This window comes from Jaculus jaculus, chromosome 20 (assembly GCF_020740685.1).
Source record: "Jaculus jaculus isolate mJacJac1 chromosome 20, mJacJac1.mat.Y.cur, whole genome shotgun sequence".
Classification (NCBI taxonomy): domain Eukaryota; kingdom Metazoa; phylum Chordata; class Mammalia; order Rodentia; family Dipodidae; genus Jaculus; species Jaculus jaculus.
The window spans coordinates 24,568,362-24,590,960 of record NC_059121.1 but is presented as its reverse complement, the minus strand read 5'-3'; the positions used below and the strand labels follow the sequence as shown (position 1 = coordinate 24,590,960).

The 22,599-nt window shown below is 46.2% G+C and overlaps 1 protein-coding gene across 1 annotated transcript in view; it reads left to right on the top strand.

The window, feature by feature from the left end:
• The window catches only part of Itga1 (integrin subunit alpha 1), a 147,902-nt gene that overhangs the window by 91,325 nt on the left and 33,978 nt on the right, over positions 1 to 22,599 (top strand). Inside the window, exons 7-14 of the mRNA XM_045139023.1 lie at positions 2,398 to 2,546; positions 7,757 to 7,907; positions 10,323 to 10,488; positions 14,912 to 14,985; positions 16,421 to 16,565; positions 17,312 to 17,454; positions 19,743 to 19,886; positions 22,170 to 22,427. Coding sequence (XP_044994958.1) covers positions 2,398 to 2,546; positions 7,757 to 7,907; positions 10,323 to 10,488; positions 14,912 to 14,985; positions 16,421 to 16,565; positions 17,312 to 17,454; positions 19,743 to 19,886; positions 22,170 to 22,427 — 1,230 coding nt within the window. The remainder of the gene's footprint in view (positions 1 to 2,397; positions 2,547 to 7,756; positions 7,908 to 10,322; positions 10,489 to 14,911; positions 14,986 to 16,420; positions 16,566 to 17,311; positions 17,455 to 19,742; positions 19,887 to 22,169; positions 22,428 to 22,599) is intronic.

The window sequence follows — 22,599 nt, the reverse complement described above, 5'->3', positions numbered from 1 at the left end:
AGTCTCAGGGTGGCCTCGAACTCACAGTGATCCTCCTACCTCTGCCTCCCGAGTGCTGGGATTAAAGGCGTGCGCCACCACGCCCGGCTTCTATCTTCTTTTTTAAATGATAATAAACAATACTCTATTGAAGTGTATTTCAAAGTCATTGTCAACATTGGAAAGTGGCTGGAGGTTTCTGAACAGGGACCTTCAGTAAATATGCAAAGTAGTGAAGGTGTGATTTTAAGTGAAGTTTTGCCCTGGACTTCTGAAGGAATCCTCTGCCCTCGGCATTGCCTAAGGAGAGAGTGAGGGACAGAAACAAAAGTTCCCAGAGTTCTGCCTCCTTAAACCACTGGCCCACACCAGTTCAGGGACCTAAGGGCAGTCAACTGAAAAGAGTCTCAAGCAGAGAAATTGGAAAGTGAGTGTGCGCAAGATGGGAGCGAACTGGCAGTGTTAAGTTCACCTGTATATTGACATTAACAAGGATAAGCTTATGGAAGTGATTCGCAATGGTTTCAAAGGTTGACCAGTCCACAAGTTAGTTATGTGGCTCTTGTGGAGCCACATCGAACATCAGAGTCACACACAGAGACGAAGGGCGACTGGATTTCAGTGGATCAGGAAGTTAGCCAAGTGAGTTAATGGAGGGAAGAAAGGGTTTAGAGGAGTTAATATTTTGCAGGTAAATGTTTATAGTGATTGTACCGTGGAACTTAGCCCAAGTGCCCAAATTAAAAAGGTAAGGTGTCTGAATTTATTAGAGGTTTTGTTGTGGTCAAGGAATTGGTAACTTGGGTACAATAGGCAAATGAGCTGAAGTTAATGCCAGAGAGGAGACATTTGAATGAGGAGCTATAGATATTCCAGGTGACAGAGTGAAGGGCAAGACCTTGGAAGGAAATGGTCTTTGTGAGATAAGGGGAGAGATTACCGAAGCTAAATAAATGAAGAAAATAAATGGCTATTCAATAGAGTAATGCAAGTAGATGCTAAAATTTCCCAGAGTAATGGCAGGAGCAGAAGGGGCAGTTTCCAAATATCTTTGGACCCCTATCCAATCCAATGAAAACAAGGGAAAATGAAAGGAAAACAAATTCTGTCAGATGTCCTCAATGGATGAACAATTAACTTGAAAAGCAGTATTTGTTCGCCTGGGTAGTTAGAACAAGGCATGATGTTCGTCTAAATAACAAAACCATTTCAGTTTTATTTACCTCGAAATTCATAAGCATAAAAAACTGTGAAGCCAGCCAGGCGTGGTGGCGCACGCCTTTAATCCCAGCACTTGGGAGGCAGAGGTAGGAGGATTGCTGTGAGTTTGAGGCCACCCTGAGACTCCATAGTGAATTCCAGGTCAGCCTGGGCTAGAGTTAGACCCTACCTCAAAAACCAAAAAAAAAAAAAAAAAAAAAAGAAAACCAAAAATACAAAAAACAAAAAAACTGTGAAGCCTACAAATTCCTTAATAACTAGAAAGAGTCTCCCTGGATTGCTAATCAAAAGCTGAAGGGGCATCAGAGAAAAAATAATTTTTAATCTATGCCAGGGATAGTAAGAATGCCTGCCACCTCTGGTTCTCAGTCAGAGAAGTAAGTGCACTGTAGGCATACGTGTGTCTTCATCCATCGTTTATTTCCTGTGTATAATTGATTACTTGGCTGCATCATATCTTATTTCCAAGTGTCTAATTACCTAATTTTCCAAATATAACGACACATGATCTTGAAACAGACAGACATTGGTTCAAAGATAAGCTCACAGTAGGGCAGGTCTCACGGGGCACAGATATCGGAGTGCGGTCACCCAGCTTATGACACGTGCCTCATCTACTCATGTGCGCATGCTCTGGCTGGCTGTCTGTTGCTTCTTTAGTTTAGACTGGACAACTTTTTTATAACCTTCAAAAGAAGTCAACTATATTTTTTAGTAGGCTAATGTTTTGCACATTCCACAAGAGGAAGCAATATTCCACGAAGAAAAGCTTTGTGGGTTGAGTATTTTCTGTACATTTTTCTATTAGGCACACTGTAAACAGCCATGCTGGTACCATCCTTACCCTCCTCCCTGCCCTCCCCCCCCCCCAGGGACTCTCCTCATTGGGGAATACGGGTCGTGCGTTGCAGGGGTAGCCATCAGCTATGGGGAAGAGACCATGTCTCTGTGCATAACATCCCAACACGTGGCTCTAACAATCTTCCACCGCCCCCCTTCTGTGAATTTCCCTGAGCCATGTTGGGTTCGTTTTAGGTCTGCTTCAGTGATGATGCCAGGTAGAAGGATCTGTGCACTGATAGATTTTTAAATTCATCTGAAATGCCCAAAGACATTCCACTTGACCTATGTATTTAAACTTAAAACTGAGTGGAGAGCTTTTCTAGATTCATAACTCACAGCGACTTTGTATTCCAGGTTGGAATTGTCCAATATGGAGAAAATGTCACACATGAATTCAACCTCAATAAGTATTCATCAACGGAAGAGGTACTTGTTGCAGCCAGAAAAATAGCCCGAAGAGGTGGCCTCCAGACAATGACAGCTCTTGGAATAGATACTGCCAGGTATATGGATTTTTACAAAAGCACGACACTACGTGACATAAATGTTTGCTGTGCCCCCTGGCGTCCTAGGGAATGTTTGTTTGCCTTGCCAGTTTTTAATGCCATCTTTCTTCAAGTTTCATTTTGACGGTTTGTTGCCACCAAATCTACCACATGCTGGCATACGTTTTCTGTGATTATAAGGGTCTCATTGACGGTGACTCAGTGAACAACTGAACAATAGTCTGTTATATCATGATGCATACTGAAGCTTAATATGAATGTTTTTTATTTCAATCTTTAACAAAGGAATCTTAATCTAAAAGAATCAATTAAAATATGGTCCACTTCTGCTTAACTCATATATTCTAGTGCATCCACCTAATCTAGTATTTGATTTAGGGTTTTCTAACATCTTAGACCAAATTCTTTTTTAACATTTTGCTTTGTTTTGCTTTTTCGAGGTAGGGTCTCACTCTAGCCAAGGCTGACCTGGAATTCACTATGTAGACTCAGGCTGGCCTAGACCTCACGGTGATCCTCCTACCTCTGCCTCCTGAGTGCTGGGATTGAAGGTGTGCACTGCCATGCCTGGATTTTTAAACTTTATTGACAATCTCCAGACATACAGACAATATACAATAATTATAATCCCCTCCCACCACCCTTTCTTTCCCTCTTCCCTCTTCCTCCTCTACTGAGTCCATTCTTCATTCCAGTTAGTCTCTCTTCTATTTTAATGTCATCATTTCCCCCTCCTACTTTTCAGGTCTTGTGTAGGTAGCGTCAGCAATGAGTACCATAGCTGCTTTGTGTCTGGAAGGCAGCACTGTAAGCAAGCATCCCTCCTCTTTGTATCTGGAAGACAGTGTTGTAAGCACCCCTCCTCTTCCTCTGGCTCTTCTATTCTTTCTGACACCTCTTCCACAATATTCCCTGAGCCCTGGAGGGTGTGACACAGATGTCTTCTTTAGTGCTGAACACTCCACTGTTACTTCTCAGCACTTTGATGAGTTTTGAGTCGCCCCAGTGGTCACTGCCGCCTGAAACGGAAAGCTTCTCTAACCAAAACTGAAGCATTAAAACATGGGCATAAGGGGCTAGAGAGATGGCTTAGCGGTTAAGTGCTTGCCTGTGAAGCCTAAGGACCCTGGTTCGAGGCTCGATTCCCCAGAACCCACGTTAGCCAGATGCACAAGGGGGCGCACACGTCTGGAGTTCGTTTGCAGTGGCTGGAAACCCTGGCGTGCCCATTCTCTCTCTCTGTCTACCTTTTTCTCTCTCTGTCTGTCACTCTCAAATAAATAAACAAAAAAAAATTTTAAAAACATGGGCATAAAAACAAGCATTTAGAGTAGTTTGATGTGTGTAACATATATCCACATACATTAGTAATTTCCCCCTTAGGGTTTGTGACTCCCCAGCTACAGGTTTTTCATTAGGTTTTCAGTACCAGACATGAGTTCTTTCCCATGGAGCAGGCCTCAAATTAAATCGGAGAGCAATTTTCCCCATAACAGACATGTCACCATTGCACCAGCCATAAAGCTTTCAGAATCCACTTCTGTTTGAGACCGTGGGAGACTCCTCTCCCCCAGCAGGCTGCATAGCTTTTTCCAGTATCACAACAGTTAGCCAACAGGAAGGAGGCTTCCAGCTCAGTCTCCGTTTGATTTCTCAGTGTTTTGCCGCCCAAGCATGTGGAGTCCTCAGCGGTTGGGTCTTATCATCCAGCTCTGATTGGCAACCATGAGCCTTGGCAATGGCCTGTAATGTTGTGGAGGCATCAGAAGTTTCCCTGACCAACAACTTGGTGGAAGGTCCCCCATCCCTCACACTGAAATTTTCGGTAGCAATCTATGGCTTCTGGGTATAATATTACCTATCCTCACAGGGCACTTCTGCCCAAACACTCTTTTTTTTTTTTTTTTAGCACTTTTTAAAAAGTGTGTACCATCACACTCATTCCCAGTCGTTTTTATTTTATTTTATTTCTATTTAGTTATTTATTTGGTTTTTCAAGGTAGGGTTTCACTCTAGTCCAGGCTGACCTGGAATTCATAATGTAGTCTCAGGGTGGCCTCGAACTCACGGTGATCCTTCTAGCTCTGCCTCCCGAGTGAATTATTTTTATTTATTTATTTGCAAGCAAAGAGAGAGAGAGAGAGAGAGAGGGAGAGGGAAAGGGAGAGAGCTGCTGCAAAACAAACTCCAGACACATGTACCACCTTGTACATCTGAATTTACATGGGTACTGGGGAAACAAACCTGGATCCTTAGGCTTTATAGGCAAGCACCTTGACTCAAGCCATCTCTCCAGCCCCTCAAACACTCTTTTTAAAATGATAGATGCAGAGCTAGACAGATAGCTAGATAGATGGTATACAGATAGATGATAGATGATAGATAGACAGATAGACAAGATAGATAGAGATGATAGATGCTTAGCTAGCAAAGGAATAGCTTTCAATATGGCTTATGAATAAAATCTTCAATCTTGATTCAGCCTCCTCTCCCTCCCACCTCTTCTCCACGCCTCCCTTGACCCCACTTGGGCAAATCGTCTCCAGGGTTTTGCTGTTCCACTTAGATATGTACGATGTACTATACCCTCCCCTAGGTCCTCCCCTCTCCTCCTTCCCTCATGGCCCCTTTATAGCTATCAGAATAAAAATTTCATTGTTTTGTTTGTTTGATTTTTCAAGGTAGGGTCTCACTCTAGCCCAGGCTGACCTGGAATTCACTATGGAGTCTTGGGGTGGCCTTGAACTCAAGGCAATCCTCCTACCTCTGCCTCCCAAGTGCTGGCATTAAAGGAGTGTGCCTCCATGCCCGGCTCAGAATGGAAAGTTTAAAAGTCCAAATTAAATATTGTTTCATTTTAAATCATTTTCAAGGCAAAGCTTTCAAAGAAATGAAAATAATTTCATCATCTCTAATGCTTTATTTTTTCCATTAGGTTTCCAAAATTCGCTCTAGTTTACGTCTTCCTCTCTGAAGGTTTCCTCCTGGGGAACGCACAGCTCCTGCTGAGGTTCCGTTTTGTTTTATAAAACACGCAGGGGTCCTTTCTGACAAATGCAGAACACTCTGCCACGTTGCCAGCAGTCTCATTCAGTTCCTATCTCTTGCTCTTTCTTCCCTCCTTACCATTTAAACCAGCGAACTGCCAAGCAAACCAAGAAATCTTAGTAGTGTGACTTGTGTTAAGACCTGTGTTAGGACGTTTCACCCTCTGGCCTTTTACCTGACTCTGAAGAGCTCATTAACCTTGGCCACACTTCACCTGCCAGCTAGACTCGGGCTGTGAGGAGGTTCAAATGGTTGAGTGCCACAAAGAACGCGTTGCTATTGAAATATTTAAAATTTCACGTGCAGCTTTAGCCTCACAAACTGCAGAAAACAAACATGTGGTTCTAGTTTCATAGAGCCCAAGAGAAAAAAAAAAAAACACAAACAGATGGGGTAATTATGCACCCACCTGCCCGAGGACCACTGGTTTACGTGCACACGTCAGTGTGTGGAGTGCACCTCCAATCGTTGACGTGGTGGGGTCACACGTTCAGTGAGATGAGTGTTCTCTGAAAGCTTTGAGCCTGTACAGGGTTGTTCCTTTCCCAGAAGCAATGACTTACAAATGAATATTCCTCTTTTCAAAGTGACTGAAGAAACATATGGCTGTGTTTGCTGCTGGATAAATCCCACTCTAAATATCACAGCTCTCCACGTGCTCTGCCCATCTTTCCCCAAGAGTTTAGCCACAGGACAGAGCTGCCTGAGATCTGGATGTGTACAAACCCCTCTGATGATTTCGCAGCACTATTTTTTAACCAGTTACATTTTCATGTTCACGCATGATTTTCATTCCTTTTTCATTCCTATTGGGCAGGGCCAGTTGTGAAAAACATTTTTAATTTCTTAAGCTCTGTTATCTCCATTTTCAGTGAATTCCTTCATTTCAATTAAAACTTTTTTTTTGAAGTTCTGTTCTTATTAACCCAAATTTTTATTGCTGTCCATAGGTGTTCAGTATTTATTCATAAGCAACACATGGTCCTGTGCTATGTTAGTTTTTAAAGGCAAACAGAGAGGATAATGCTTAATTCTGAGAGATGACGTCCGATGCTGGTGTCTTAGGGACAAGGGCAATTTGTTAATGGGTGTGTTTGAAACAGCGAGTGTACACTCAGCGTTCTGCTTACCTTCCTCTATGCAGCCAGTTCTGGTTTCAGAGCAACTTTATTTCCTTACTAAAGAACTTGTAATCAGCTCTTCTATCTGATATTCATTTAATTCAGCTAGGATCCCGAACTTTAAGAAAATTAGCAAATTTGGGTGATGGTCTAAGGAAATTAGAATTCCATAAAGAACAAATCTCATGCATTTACATCCAGCCCCCTCTGATAGTTCAGCCCTCAGCATATATTTTCACTTTTGCTCTTGCATTTTAAGACATCAGCAAGTCTACATGGTCAAGAAAATGTATTCACACAGCCGTTAGAGACGACAAAGAAAACTTCATTTCACAGGGACCATCGCACAGCGAGTTTCACAGCAGAGGAGAGATCTAAGCCAGCTTTGACCTATGGCAAGGGCAAGATTTATACTTCCAAGGGATGAGGTGGGGATGGAAAATGTTACTGAGCAAGCTGCTAGGTGGCAGAGTTCTTGCTAGACTGACCCAACAAGTTTCTCGCTGAAGGCAAATGAATAGCAGGAATACACTCATTGCTTTACATCCAACACCAACCATGTGGATCATTTTTCACAATGACCCGTTCTTGGACAAGAGTCGCACTATTTCTTTGAAGTTTCCCAAGAAGAAAATGCTGCTATTTTGTATATGGCAGTGAGTAAAATCATGAGACCTTTTGTTGTTATTGTTTGGTTTGGGGTTTTTGTTTGTTTTGTTTTCTTTTCTTTTTCGAGGTAGGGTCTCACTCTAGCCCAGGCTGACCTGGGATTCACTCTGTAGTCTCAGGGTGGCTTAGAACTCACGGCTGGGATTAAAGGTGCACGCCACCGCACCCAGCTTGCGAGACGGTTTACTGTGGCACATGAATGGAATGACTACAGTGGCGATTCTCTTGCCTCCAGCCAAAGCGATGCCCCTGGAGGAAAGCACCAAGCTCCCTGGATGGCCACGTTCCAGTGTGGGTTTTTGCTTTGCCTAGTCTCTGGGTGACTTGATGGGCCTCTCTCTCTCTCTCTCTCGCTTGTGCTCCCTCCAGGAAAGAGGCGTTCACTGAAGCCAGGGGTGCCCGAAGGGGAGTGAAAAAAGTCATGGTCATTGTTACTGATGGAGAGTCACATGACAACCATCGATTGCATGAGGTCATCCAAGAGTGTGAAGACGCCGACATTCAGCGCTTCTCCATAGCCGTAAGTACCCGCCAGGGATGCTTGCCAAGTGCCCGTGGAGAGGAGCCGTGTGTGTCATGGGAAGATACGCTAGCCAGTCAAACCCACCGCCTGCTAATCAAGAATTCTTCCAGGAGTTTTCCTGGTTACTTCCATAAATGTTCATTTTTTCGGTTTTCATTAAATCCTCTATTACTCTTGCTGCACCACAGAACTGTCTTGATCTCTTTGCCGGTTTAAGCATACTGGCGAACGCCTTTGCCCATGTTCAGAAAAAACTGCCCAAGCGGGGGCACTCAGTTAATGGCTGTCCTCTTTCTTCACTGTGTGAAGCCGGGGTGCGCCATGCGGTTATAGGCATCCGGGTCCCAGAGTTGGCCTCACTGGTTCTGAATCCCCCCAGGGGCAGAGTGGGCATTCCAAGTACCATGGATGTGAGCCGCCAACTGTATCAACCATCATCAGAGTGAACACAGTGTTAGATTTGGGGTATAGTTCAGAGTTCTTGCCTCCCTTGCACAAGAGTTTAAACCACACACACACACACACACACACACACACACACACGTGCACACACACACACAGCATTAGGAAAATTTGACTAGACAGAAGTATCAATAAACAGCTTTTTAACGGTAAATGAATCCTGTGTTTCACATCATGTCTGGCGGCACACTCAGTATTTCCTTTCCTCAAAACACTGTTTCTCTTTGTTGGATTCCTGTTTGATAATTCATCTGCTGCCTCTCTCCTAGCCCAAAATAGATTTCCTTATTCCATTAATCTTCAAGGGGCCGCATATATTCATGAGTTTCTTTCTCTTTTTAATTAGTGAGTTATTCATACAACTCTCGGAAGAACTATAAATAAAAATGTATAAGAAAAGTTCACTTTGCAACATTATTTGTTACTTTTTTCTAACGTGTATTCTCCCACAGTATACTAAAAAAAGATATTAACTGGTGCCAGACTAGAAAATCAGACCTGTTTCATTTCTGTCGTTTGTGCATTAACATAGAAAAGTTTGCGATTTCTCAAGGTCCGCCCATACTGAACATATATACATATATACAAGTGAACCCAATCACCTAGTTATTCTCTGGACTATTCCCTCTACTCCATCCCTTTCTGCCCACATTTGATCCTGGACAACATGGAAATGTCTTTGGCAGGAAAGAGCTCCCCCGGAGAGCTGGCTGTTGGTCGGTCATTTAAGTTCCCCGAGCTAAAGCTGCAAACACGCCCTGTTAAGTTGTCAGGTTTGGAAAGGACCCTGTTGGCTGTGTCCTCTGTCTGTCCATGACGGCGTCCAGACATGGTCAGATCCCATACTTAGATAACAGTGGCTGTGAAGGGTGTATAGCCTACCTCACGCAAACGAACATGAGGCATCAGAAAGGATCTTAGAATCCCGTTTATTTTTCAAATAGAAGTTCCCATACTGCGTGTAAACTGCTTACACGCTTTACTTTGGCACATCTGCCTCAAGGAAGTTTTAGCTCTGCACGTGTCTTTCTGATGAAAATCAGCAGAATCCCAAGTGCTCCTGCTTGACAGGTTTGAATTGAGTAAAGCAGGAGAAGTTTAAATTTTTCTAATATTTTTTTCATAGAAAATGTTTTTGCAAGCTATCAGAACCTTGGGTAAAAGATAAGGATATGCTTTTATTACCTTTTTCACCTATGATATAAAATAGGTGAAAGGTGCATGCAAGTCACAGTAACACGTGGGATTTTTTTCTCTGTATTTTTCTTTTAACATATACATAAGTTTGTATTTAAACACTTTGTTTTTATTTACAAATACACTTTATTTTTTACACATCTTGCTTGGGCATTTTTCCTGTTAAATTTTATACAGTTGTCTCTGTCACCTGCCGTTAAATGTCTGATAGCATTAATTTCACAATTAACAGCCTCAGCATGCATGGCTTAAAACTCAGCTATTACATCTGTTGTCTGTGTATTTTCAACTGTACAAATGCTTTTCTGTGCATACTTCAATTTACAAATGAAATGGAAGTTAATGTGTCAGTCTAACAATCTAGACTATGTTCAATAGGAACCAATAAAGAGAAATGTTGATTTTTTTTCCATTCTAGGAGTCACATAATCTATAGAATAAATTGGATGAATCAGTTGGGGACCCAGAGAGTGTCTTTGTGTGGCTCTCAAAGACACTTGGTAGCATTACTTTTGAACGTCAGATTTCAAAGCCACGGATTTTAATAAACAGAGTCGTGGGGAGGCAGAGGAAGACATCTTCACACACATATGATCGGAGCCTCATCCATTCCCCACCCCAGCCGTGGCCTGCAGGCAGTGTAATAGGAATGGGCTCTTTTTTTTTTTTTTTTTTTTTTTTTTTTACTGAAAATATGCTTGGAACCCTTAGCTGACGTTTAGATATTAAAATGACATCATTGTTGTGTCTTAGATTCTCGGTCACTATAACCGGGGAAACCTAAGTACTGACAAATTTGTGGAAGAAATCAAGTCAATCGCCAGCAAGCCCACCGAGAAGCACTTCTTCAATGTCTCGGATGAGTTGGCCCTCGTCACTATTGTCAAAGCTCTGGGAGAGAGAATCTTTGCCCTGGAAGGTAGGACGAGTCTCCTTAAACCTGCACGTGCTTCCTAAAATCCCATCCCAGCGCAAGGCTATTTAGGGCATGACTTCACCGCATCCGTGATCCACGGTGCGCGATAGTCGCAGAGAAACAATTCCTTTTCACATCAGTCCACACGGAGCTGCTGCCTGAGCGGACCGTGGCTGCTAGAAGCGTCTTTGGGGAGGGCGCGATGGCGCGGTGTGGGAGCCCAGGGCCACCTGGACGCCTCGTCCGCACGTGTGGCCATGCGAGAAGTTCTTCGTTGCTCCCCAGTGACGCGGGATTGGACTATGAAGCCGCAGCTCATCTTCCGCTTTTCCATCCGCCTCTCCGCTTGCTTCGCTAGGGCCGCTGTGAGAACGTCCTCCTTCTCCTCTGCAGTCGTTTCAGGGCCTTCGGAGCACTCTGCCTTGAGTCCTAGGATGAGGAAACTTTGATTCCCCGTTTCTTTCTCTAAACCACGTTCCTTCCTTGTGGTGTTTCTTTTTGCTTTTTGGTTTTTCAAGGTAGGGTCTCACTCTAGCCCAGGCTGACCTGGAATTCACTATGGAGTCTCAGGGTGGCGTTGAACTCACAGCGATCCTCCTACCTCTGCCTCCCAAGTGCTGGGATTAAAGGCGTGCGCCACCACGTACACTTGTGGTGTTTCTTTAAGGTTTTCAGTGACCACTGCCTGTGGAGGACACTGAGTCGTGACCAGTGTCCTCAGCCTGAGGGGGATCGCCTCTACCTTAGGAAGGGCATGTCTATTCTCAAACTACTTTCACACTGGGTAGATCATGAAGAGGGGTCTTCAGAATGGCTGAGCAAGACCAGCTGGCAAGGCGTCCTTCCTCGCGTCTCTCTGATGGCCTCGGGGCTCGTGAGTGCGCCCCTGCTCCCCACCTGGGGACACCACAGAGAATTCTTTTGCCTGCATGCTGCATCCAGGTCCCCTTGATTGACTGTCCTTGTGAACACACCACGAAGGACCTCTGTTCATATGTCTCTCATGAATGGAAGCTTAACAGCCTTCTCGTTGTTTCCACAGCAAGAGGAGGAAGAGGGAGGAAGGTAACGAGACATGACTGGGTGCCAAGGGGCAAAGAAAAGGACATAGAAAGGAGATACATAGCATGGTGTGCCGTGCTTAGAGTTAAACCCAGGGCCTGATACATGGTGGATTCGTGCTCTACTGCTGAACTATATCCCCGGCCCAAGGAAATGATTTAAAGCAATGGTTTTCAAGCACTTTTTAAAATTGATCATATATTTTACTTTCCAACCCCGTGCACACACACACACATTCATATAAAAATACAAATAAGCTTCAGTATTACTCAGAATAAATGCTGGTATATACTGTGTACTCTGACGGCTCCTCACTCCTTTCACTTTGCTCTGCCCTCTTTCAGTGAAGATGATCCTGTCCATACCGTGTCTGACTTCAGTCAGGACTTTGAAAGTCTGCTTCATTTTAACATGATGGGGACTGACAGTCCCCAAAGCCTGGATTCCTCAGGCTCCCTTTTCTCCTGAACCCTTGTCCCTTACACTGTCTCCAGGGACAGGACACTAAAGTCTTCATCAGTCTGAAGCCACGGCTGCTTATGAAAGGCTGTCCTGTGTCCTTGGGATGACAAACTCCCGCATGGCTTTGGGCTTTTAACAGCCACTGGAAGGTCCTTTAGCAATGGGCCGAGTTCTGAGCTTACCTGGCCACAAGGAAAGGAAAATATAGAAGGCCCTGAAAGTTGTTATGAACTTCTAATAATACAGGCCAAGTCGCAATCTGTAAGGATGTGTTTTTTTAAATTATTTTTATGCTGGATAACATAGTGTCATTTCTAAATATTCCCCTACACAAGCAAATATAACCTAAAACTAGCAGAAATGAATCCCACATTGAGGAAGGAGGTGGCTCAATTTGCCTGAAATGGCATTTTCAGATTATTTATAACCAAACCACACCAGGGTGTTCAAGAAATTGCTATATTTAAAAATGAAAGTTAAAGTATATATATATTTTTTTCCCAAAAAGTAAAAAGACTGGGGGAAATGACTCAGCAGTTGGGAGACTCACTGGCTTGGGCTGGCCTTGGTTTGATTTCCCCAGTGTCCACGTAAGGCCAGCTGCACAAAGTGGCGCATGTGTCTGCAGCTCGCTTGCAGTGGCAAGAGGCTCTGGCGCACCCATATTCTCTCTTTGTCTCTCTTTTCTGTCTCTACTTGCAAACAATACATGAAATTTTTAATTATCCCATGTTATGAAGAACTCTGCACATTGAGGTGTCTTTCTGCATCTTCGTCACTGCAGTTCTAAGCCTACCAAAAGCAGGATGGGTTTCCTGCGCCCTTTCTGTTTTTCTCTCTGAGGCAATGTCTCCTGACGCTGCCTCCGCAGCTCTTGGTCCTCCTGCCTTAGCCTCCCTGAGCTTGAGTTATTCTCCTGTGAGAGCAGGAAAGGTCTTGCCTTCTTACTTGAATAATCTCTGCTTCCTGTCAACATTTATTTTAGCTGGAAAACAGCTGCAATTATGGAAGTCCCGCTTGCCAAGGACAGTGCCACCCAGAGAGACAAGCACACAGAGGAAATGGTCTGCTTCTCTTTCCTATCAAGTTTCAGGAGAGATGCTGAAACTCCTGACCAGAAACTATGCAGGGATTAGAGTGGAGGCTCGCTGCACATGAGCGTGCCAGGGGCAGAAGTTCAGGCGCGCGGGGCGAGCTCTCCCCAAGCAGCCCGCACAGCACAGAGGTACCAGCCCAGCAGAGCACACAGCCGCAGCGCAGGGCAGGAGGGAGGTGTGCAGGGGACTGCTGCTGCGTGCCCGCTGCTGGCCTTGCAAAGACAAGCGAGAAAGCAGTGCAAGTCAGTATGCATTTAAAACCCATCTGTGGAGAGACGCCTCAGCCATCAAGGCGCTTGCTTGCCAAACCCCTGGTTTCCCAGGAGTCTCATAAAGCCGGATGGGCGAAATGGCACATGCGTCTGGAGTTCGTTTGCAGTGGCAAGTGACCCTGGAATGCCCATTCTCCCCCTTTCTTTATCTATCTCTCTCTTTCTCCCCCCCTTTTAAATAAATAAATAAAAATATTTTTTTTAAAAACTCCATCTGTAAGTTTAAGTTAACATGCACCTCACCCATTTAGAGGGCAGTTTGTACAAGAAATTGAAGTGGCACACTTGGAACCTTGATTGATTGATTGCTTTATTTGACCTGCTCCTATGAAAAGGCAATTACTAATGCATTTTTGTAGTTTTATGCAAATGAATAGTAAATATGTCTAACTGGACAGATGTGATGATTCTCATGCCTCAATAGAAGGGGCAGGCTAAACTTGCCTAAAATTGTGTTATTTTTAACTTATTTTTAAGACCAAATAAATCAGTAATTCCCTACTGAGAGCAAGTAAATCAACGTCCCTCAGCTCCCTGAGGAGACTGTGGCTTCTGGTTTGTGAATATTCTGAGAATCATTTGGACTCATGGACTCCCATACAATGCCGTCTCTGCATTTCAGCAGTGGACTTCAACATGAGTGTATGCCTCTATAAAAATACAATCACAAGGGATGTGGCCGGCAGGCACGTGAGAAAAAAAATAAGTTTTTCCAGGGTTGGAGAGATGGCTCAGCAGTTTAGGTAAAGTTAAGGCGCTTGCCTGCGAAGGCTAATGATCCAAGTTCAGTTCCCCAATGCCCGCATGAAGACAGATGCACAAAGCGGTGTGTGTATCTGGAGTCTATTTGCACCAGCTGGAGGCCCTGCTGCACCCATTCTCTCCCTCTCTCTCTCTCTCTCTCTTCTCTAGCTCTGTCTCCACTTACAAATAAATAAATAAACACAGTTTGAAAATAAATGACTAATAAATTTTTCTAATCTGTGAATGATACTCACAACCAGCATTACAATCAACACAAACTCCCCGGAGCTCAGACCGCTCTGCAGACCTTTGGGCTGGACATCAGATCTGCCCCCAGCACACCATAGGGCTGGACCCCATGAACCTCCCCCAGTGATAACCTCCCCCAGCCAGGCTGCTGGAGATCCAAGTTACAAGCTCTAATAAAACACCTGAGTCTATGGGGTGGGGGGAACACATTCAAAACACCAGGCAATGAAGGCGAGACACATGTCTGCAATTACAGCAGTCCAAGGTTAACTACACAGACCTCCATCCTCCTATGGTAGTGGGCTTCTCCATTCCTCCAGCAAGGATAGGAAACATGAGAAAGATAAGATGGGCTCCTTCACGAATGTACGGGGCCTTGTACTCAGTCCTGCCTAGGACTTTGGGATGGAGAAATGTACGGCTGAAAACACCCTGAGACCTTAAACAGCTCCAGACCCAGCCAGGTCTCTGTGTGCAGGACGCCAGCGGCAGCCTGGAAGACGCTACTAGTCCCTCACCATGATATTCTCTATGTTGCAGCTACGGCTGACCAGACGGCGGCCTCCTTTGGGATGGAAATGTCACAGACAGGCTTCAGCGCTCACTACTCACAGGTACGCTGACCGTCTTGCAAGAACAAGGGTCTTGTGTCCCCGCAAGCGATGCTCAGCCCACCGGTGGTACTGCAGCTTGCAAGGGCATGGCACAAGGTCTGTCCAGGCCATGATGCGTCCCGATGCACACGGCGAATAGCATCTCACGAGCTTCTTGTCTGGAGAACACTTCACACAGTTGACCACATTTCACTGAAACTTGAGACTCAGACGGCCTGAGCCTCTTGTAATTACAAATCTGACTAGATGAAACTCATTTAGCATATTTGCTGAAACTATGCAATGGACCTTTTGTCGGTGTCAAGGTATCCGAGGGTCTTGTTAGAAGTTCTTAAAATATTAAGTTAGAGTTCTGGTGCCCAGAATAATGCAGAGAGGCAAGATTAAAGGCTGTAACACACGTGAGTGGTAAAAGGAATGGCATCATGGTCTTTGTCAGGAATATAGACGCTGTTATTCATTATGGACATACTTAGTATGGAAACATGCATGTGTTGGTAGCATGCTTTCTCTCATCCCTGTCCTCTTTCCAAAGGGGGCCTCCTCACTGGGGTAGTAGGTTACCCTGTGGGAAATGTGGGTTATTTGTTTTGGGAGCCGCAGTCAGTTATCGGGGAGAGGCAGTGCCTCTGGGGGCATGATGTCTCAATATGTGGCTCTAACAATCATTCCATCCCTTCTTCTGCAAAATTCCATGAGCCATGTTTTTTTTTTCTTTGTTTGTTTCTTTGTTTTTTGTTTTGGGAGGTAATGTTTCACTCTAGTCCAAGCTGACCTGGACTTCACTATGTAGTCTCAGGCTGGCCTCAAACTCACGGTGATCCTCCTACCTCTGCCTCCCGAGTGCTGGGATGAAAGGCGTGCGCCCCCACGCCCGGCTTGTGTGTGTTTTATGTCTGCTTCAGTGGTGAGGTCTTAGGAGCCTCTGGGTCTCTGCTTTTGGTAGATGTTGAGTGATGAGCAATCAGACAGTATAACCTTGTGCAAGTTTCTTTTTGTGCCTGTTTCTTCTCCTATAATAACAACTGTGGGCTGGAGAGATGACTCAGCATTAAGGCACTTGCCTGCAAAGCCTAATGACCCAGGTTCAATCCCTCAGTTCTCACATAAAGCCAGATGCACAAGGTGGCACATGTGTCTTGAGTTCGTTTGCAGTGGCTAGAGGCCCTGGCATGCCCATTCTTTTCTCTCTCTCTCTCTCTCTTTCTCTCTCTCTCTCTGTGCCTTTTCCTCACTCTCTTTCTCTCAAATAAATAAAATCCAATTTAAAATTTAAAATTTTAATAACAACATCTAACACAACAGATTAATGTGAAGGTTATATAAAATAATGTATTACGAAGCATTTTGAGCAACTCCTAAAGTACTGATACCGTGTAAGGGTTTGCTTTTGCAATTTTCATTAACTGGCGATGCTTTGCGTCCCACATCTAAGGACTGGATCATGCTTGGAGCAGTAGGGGCCTATGACTGGAACGGAACAATCGTCATGCAGAAAGCAAATCAAATGATCATCCCTCACAATACAACCTTTCAGACGGAGCCCCCCAAAATGAATGAACCTCTCGCCTCTTACTTAGGTAAGACTTGGACGTAACTGATGGGAAACATGAATTACTTTTTAATCTCCTGCTGTTCGTGTGTGTGTGCGGCGCGTACACGTGGGGGTCGGAGGCCTCTGGTGCCGAGCATTGCCTTGTGCCTTGTCCGAGAGAGGTTCTGGGCAGAGGTGGTTCAGTCAGTAAACTGCCTCCCACAAGCGTGAGGATGTGAACTCAGAGCCCCAGGACCCGCATCAAAGCCGGGCATGGCAGCGGACCGATTGGGACGCAGCACCGCAGAGGAGACAGGGTGCTCCGGAGGCTTGCCGGGTCCCTGGTCTAGCCGAACTGGAGAGCCGCATGCTCAGGGGGAGGCCCTGGCTCCAAGAGTAAGGTGGAGGGTGATTGAGAAAAACACACAGCTTTGACCTCTGGTCTCCATGCACACCCACACATAAGATCAGAGACACGCGTGTGTACGCCACACACACAACACCCAGTCAAAAGGGGGAAATGCAAAAAGATAAAGAATGTATGATTTGGTTTCTAAATTAAGCCAGTGAAGACTGGAACAATTATACTGCATTTACCAACGGCAGCTCTGCATCACCACTCGGTCTTCCTAACTCGGACGTGCATTTTCCTTGCTCTTCTGGGTTAACCAGGGAAGTCCCCTCAGATCCTGAGCGCCTGGGAAATGCCGCATGTGATGTTGAAAGCCATCACAGTAAGTTGAAGGAAGGCCTGGATGGGCCGGATCCCTATTTGAGTCTGTCTTTGTCTAGGTTACACAGTCACCTCCGCCACGGTCCCCGGGGATGTACTCTACATAGCTGGGCAGCCTCGGTACAATCACACGGGCCAGGTCGTCATCTACAGGATGGAGAATGGGGATGTCCAGGTCCTCCAGGCTCTCAGCGGGGAGCAGGTAAACTGGAAAGCAGAAGTGTGTCCCAGCTTAATCTGTGTGTGTGCCTCGTGACTTCTCCTGACCTAAACTCTGACTCCTCAGACCCACTCACTCGGTATCCACCGTGAGCCGGGCCCTCTGCTTGATTCCTTGGAGAGGTGCCAAGTGCCCATGCTTTTAATGTTGTGACTTCAGTTTAGATAAGAGTGCTGCATACAGACATAAAAAGTATGTGGATGAATGGCTGGAGAGATGGCTTAGCGGTTAAGTGCTTGCCTGTAAGGCCTACAGACCCTGGTTAGAGGCTTGATTCCCCAGGACCCACGTAAGCCAGATGCACAAGGGTTGTTCCAGTCTTCACTGGCTTAATTTAGGGAAGTGGTAAACAAGACGTGGTAAAAACTTATGCAAATAGAGGAGGGTTTTGCGCCCTATTTAAATCACAAGTTATTTCAGGTTCAAGCCCAAGACTCTCAGAGAAAGGTGAGGCGTGCCCGGTTAGGGACAAGAAGTTCTGCCGCTCAAGCAGTGGAGGTCACTTCAGAGCGGAGCCGTGTTTGCCCGTGCTTCCTGCAACAGTGAGCGTGGCGGCTGGTGTTCAAAGGAGCCAGGTCGGTGAAGACGATGTAGAGAGTCACTGAGCCCCAGACACGGGGACGTGGCCCTGGGCAGCGGCTGAACTCAAACTCAGGTCCTCGGGGCCTTCTGTTCGCAATGAAGACCCAACAGTACCACAGTTACGTTTGTTGCATTTACAACAAACTCAGCTTTTCAAACCCCTCTTAAGTCCTTTAAAGTCTTAAAATGTGAAAAGAAACCTCAAAGAATCACTGAGCATCCATTCGAAAGCACATCTTGGGTTAGTGGTTAAGGCATTTGCCTGCAAAGACAAAGGACCCAAGCTCAGCTCCCCAGGGCCCACCTAAGCCAGATGCACAAGGGGGCACATGCGTCTGAAGTTCATTTGCAGTGGCTGGAGGCCCTGGTGTGCCCATTCTCTCTCTCTACCTGCCTATTTCTGTATCTCTCTCTCTCTCTCTCTCAAATAAATAAATAAATATAATTTTATTTATTTATTTATTTATTTATTTATTTATTTATTTATTTATTTATTTGAAAGCAACAGACACAGAGAGAAAGACAGATAGAGGGAGAGAGAGAGAATGGGCGCGCCAGGGCCTCCAGCCTCTGCAAACGAACTCCAGACGCGTGCGCCCCCTTGTGCATCTGGCTAACGTGGGACCTGGGGAACCGAGCCTCGAACCGGGGTCCTTAGGCTTCCCAGGCAAGCGCTTAACCGCCAAGCCATCTCTCCAGCCCAGATAAATAACTATAATTTTTTAAAAAGCCCGTCTTGCACTGTAGCTAGCAGTGTCTCAAAAGTGTAGGGCTAACGCTTTGAGGAGGAAAGAGTTCAGAGGGTTAGCAGTGCCGCAGTGGAGGTTGCGGGGAGCATCCCTCACGGAGGGCAGGAGAGCCCCGGGAAAACCGCAGGTCTGCGCCCCCGGGCAGGCCGAAGCTGGCGGGATGGCAGCACGGGCACGCGCTTACACAGACGAAGGGCAGCGTGCGGGCCGGCGTGGCAGCTCACGCCTGTGCACAGGGAGTGCCTGGCCAGACAGCGCTGTGGAGTGAGACCCTGTCTCAAGCCCTCTGCTCCTTCTCCCCGCAAAGCTCTCTAGGACCCAGAAGCTGAACTGTCATAGCAGAAATCAAATAAGTCAATGCAAGAAGCATCAATAGTGGGGATGTTAAGAACATGAAACGTTCACCACAGGTCAAGGTCTGAAAGGTGATGTAAGCATTTAGATAACAAAACATCGGTCCCCAGCTTCCCCACCACCACCAGCATCCCGAAGCAGATCCTTGTCTTTGGAAAGAGAAACGACATTGCTGTCGGGGTTGCCCCACTCTCGATAGCTCGGGGCTGCTGGAGTCAGATCAGCCATTGAGGAGTGAGTAGGTCATCGCCAAAGACCGTAACGGCAAGAGATGCTGCAGTGGTCTCGGTCTGTCCAATTTGCTCCACACTCCCGTGCGAATGCCTTCTTTCCACCCCATCCTCCCCCTCAAAGTAGCTGCAGTCATACAGATGTGATGGGCTGGAGTGTGCAATCCAAGTGTCTTCTGTTTCTCCCAGGCCAGGGGATCTGTCCTAGCTCCTCACCCTCAAAGCGGGTCTGTGATCCAGTTCCCGGGGACGTGCAGCCAGACCCACTTTCAGTGCCCGGCGCCTTCGCCAGCCAGCTCCTCCATCCGTGCCCTTCCGCGATGGTTTCCGTGGTAACCTTTGTCTCTTGCCCCAGATCGGCTCCTACTTCGGAAGTGTCTTGACAACAGTGGACGTGGACAACGATTCTCATACGGACCTGCTGCTCGTGGGAGCTCCCATGTACATGGGGGAAGAGAAGGAGGAGCAAGGGAAAGTGTACGTGTACGCCCTCACTCAGGTAAGGGTGCCTTCGTTTGCTGCAATCGGGGCAACTCGCTTCCATCAGCCCGCACTCACCCAGCTCCAGTCCTTCCCTCACTTTGTAAAAGTGAGCAAAGGGGTTTGCAGGAGCTGTTCACCCTGCCAGCCACTTGGAAGCATAAGCATCACTTAGAATTCGAATGAAGGGCTCAAGAGATGGCACAGCTGTTGAAGGCACTTGCTTGCAAAGCCTGATAGTGGGTTTCATCCTGTAGTGTCCACGTAAAGCCAGATGCGCAAACTGGTGCGTGCATGCATCTGTAATTCATTTACAGTGCCAGGAGACCCTGGAATGCCCATTCTCTCCCTCCTTCCCTCTCTCTCTCTCTCTCTCTCCCCCACCCTCTCTCAAATAAATAAATATTTCCAAAAAGAATTCTCATAAAGTAGCTTCAGAACTTAAATACTTCATTTGAAAATGTGAATCATTTGTTGTCAGTGCTGTGGTTAACTAGAAATTCCAGGGTAAGGAGGACAAATGTAAGTTCCACTAACCTACTCAGTAAACGTGGCCATAACCGCTCAGGCGCTCCGGCCGGGAGCGGGCAACAGGAGCGCTGACCACGGAAGCAGCTCCCAGCACAGAGCCCAGCGTGTCCCCGGAATCACGTCGGCTAGGATTAGCCGCTGTCACTGGGCTGCGGTGAGATTAGTGTCCTGATTTTAGACACATTTGTCAAGTGGTGGAATTTTGATTTCTTTACTCAATGACTGCTTTGCTATTTTGTTTTTTAGTTCTTTTTTATTTGTTTGTTTGTTTTTGTTGTTGTTTTGAGGTAGGGTCTCACTCTAGCCCAAGCTGACCTGAAATTCACTGTGGAATCTCAGGGTGGCCTCGAACTTACGGCGATCCTCCTACCTCTGCCTCCAGAGTGTGGGGATTAAAGGCATGCACCACCATGTCCTGCTTTAGTTCTTTTTAATTCTTAGATTGTTTTTACTCAGATTAATTCTTTTATGTCATGAATCAATTGCTTATCCTTCTTCCTATTGGTTTTTTTTTTTTTGCATTCTTCTGTCTTTTTGTCCTGTGTTGTTTTTCTTGTGTTCTTTGCTAGAACTGTCTGTCCTTTTTTTGCTAATTTTCCTCTACTCCATGCAGCTTCACAGTTTGCTTTTAGAACAGACTAAATTTCCTCTTCGTCTTATGTGGAAACGAAGAGAGAGAGACGTGACAATGAGGTAAAACGTTGGGTGAAGAAAGCATGGTGGCTCTAAATGAGAGTGTCACGTCGATGCTGTTGCTGCGTTCTCAGCTTCGTGAGGAAACCTGACATCCTTAGCAGGCCTCTCTTTCTTGGGGGCCGTTTTGTCACATGCGTGGTGTGGGGTGTACATGCGTAAGTGTGCACTTGCCTTCTCTGCTCTCCAGAGGACTGGGTGACAGGGACAAGCAGCCCTTCCCAGCTGCTTATGTGGGCGCTGGGGATGGGGCTCACGTGCTCTCAGCCCTTCATGTTGCGTGGCAAGAACTCTGTCCTGCAGAGTCACCTCCTGGGCCCAGCGAAGCTCTCTTCCAGGGCTGCCACAATTAAGCCCTCAGCCATTCCTGACTTTACTCTCAGAGCCACTTTTATAGACATGTGACAGATTTTGCCACTGATATGCAAAAGATTAATTTTGTTTTAATCTGCAAGGAGAGAAAAAGGGGGGGGGGGGCATGTCAGGGACTGTAGCCATTGCAAACTCCAGATACATGCACCACTCAGCTCACCTGGCTTTATGTGAGTACTAGGGAATCGACCCCAGGTGGTTAGACTTTGCAGGCAAAGGCCTTAGCCACTGAGACATCTCTCCAGCCCCCAAAATAATTTCCTTTTTTTTTTTTTTCTTTTGAGGTGGGGTCTTGATCTAGTCCAGGCTGATCTGGAACTCACTATGTAGTCTCCAATTGGCTTTGAACTCATAGTGATCCTCCTACTTCTGCCTTCCAAGTGCTGGGATTAAAGGTGTGAGCAACCAGCTGCAAACGATTTCTTTCAAAAATATTTTATTTAGCTCTTTGCAAGCAGAGCGACAGACAGACAGACACAGGGAGAGAATGGACGACCAGCGTCTCTAGCCACTGCAAATGAACTCCAGATGCACGTACCACTTAGAGCACGTTGGCCTTCCCTGAGTATTGGGGAACGGAATCTGGGTCATTAGGCTTTGCAGGCCGCTGTCATCCTCCAGCCCCTGCAAAAGAGTTCTGATCAGACCGATTCAGTGCTGCCGCGGAGACAGAAATGTTTAGGTGTCCCGTTTATCTTTCTTCCAGAAAAGGTTTGCGTATGAAATGAGCCTGGAACCGGTCCCGCAGAACTGCTGCTCGTCTCTGAAGCACAACTCGTGCGTGAAGGAGAACACTAATGAGCCGTGCGGGGCTCGCTTTGGGACGGCCATAGCGGCTGTCAAGGACATCAACGCCGACGGCTTGAACGACGTCGTGATAGGGGCCCCGCTGGAGGACGACCACGCGGGAGCCGTGTACGTCTACCGCGGCTTCGGCAAGACCGTGAGGAAGGAGTTCTCGCAAGTAAGACACCCAGCAGAGTCTCACCCTGCCCGGCACCGCTCAGCGAGTTCAAGGACAGGCATCACCTCTCCTCGTACCCCCCTTGATTTCCCCTTTACTGACCCTGCGAGGAAACTGGGAATATTCCCCTAAGTGTTCTCTATGCAGGAATTATCTTGTCTTTTATAGTTAA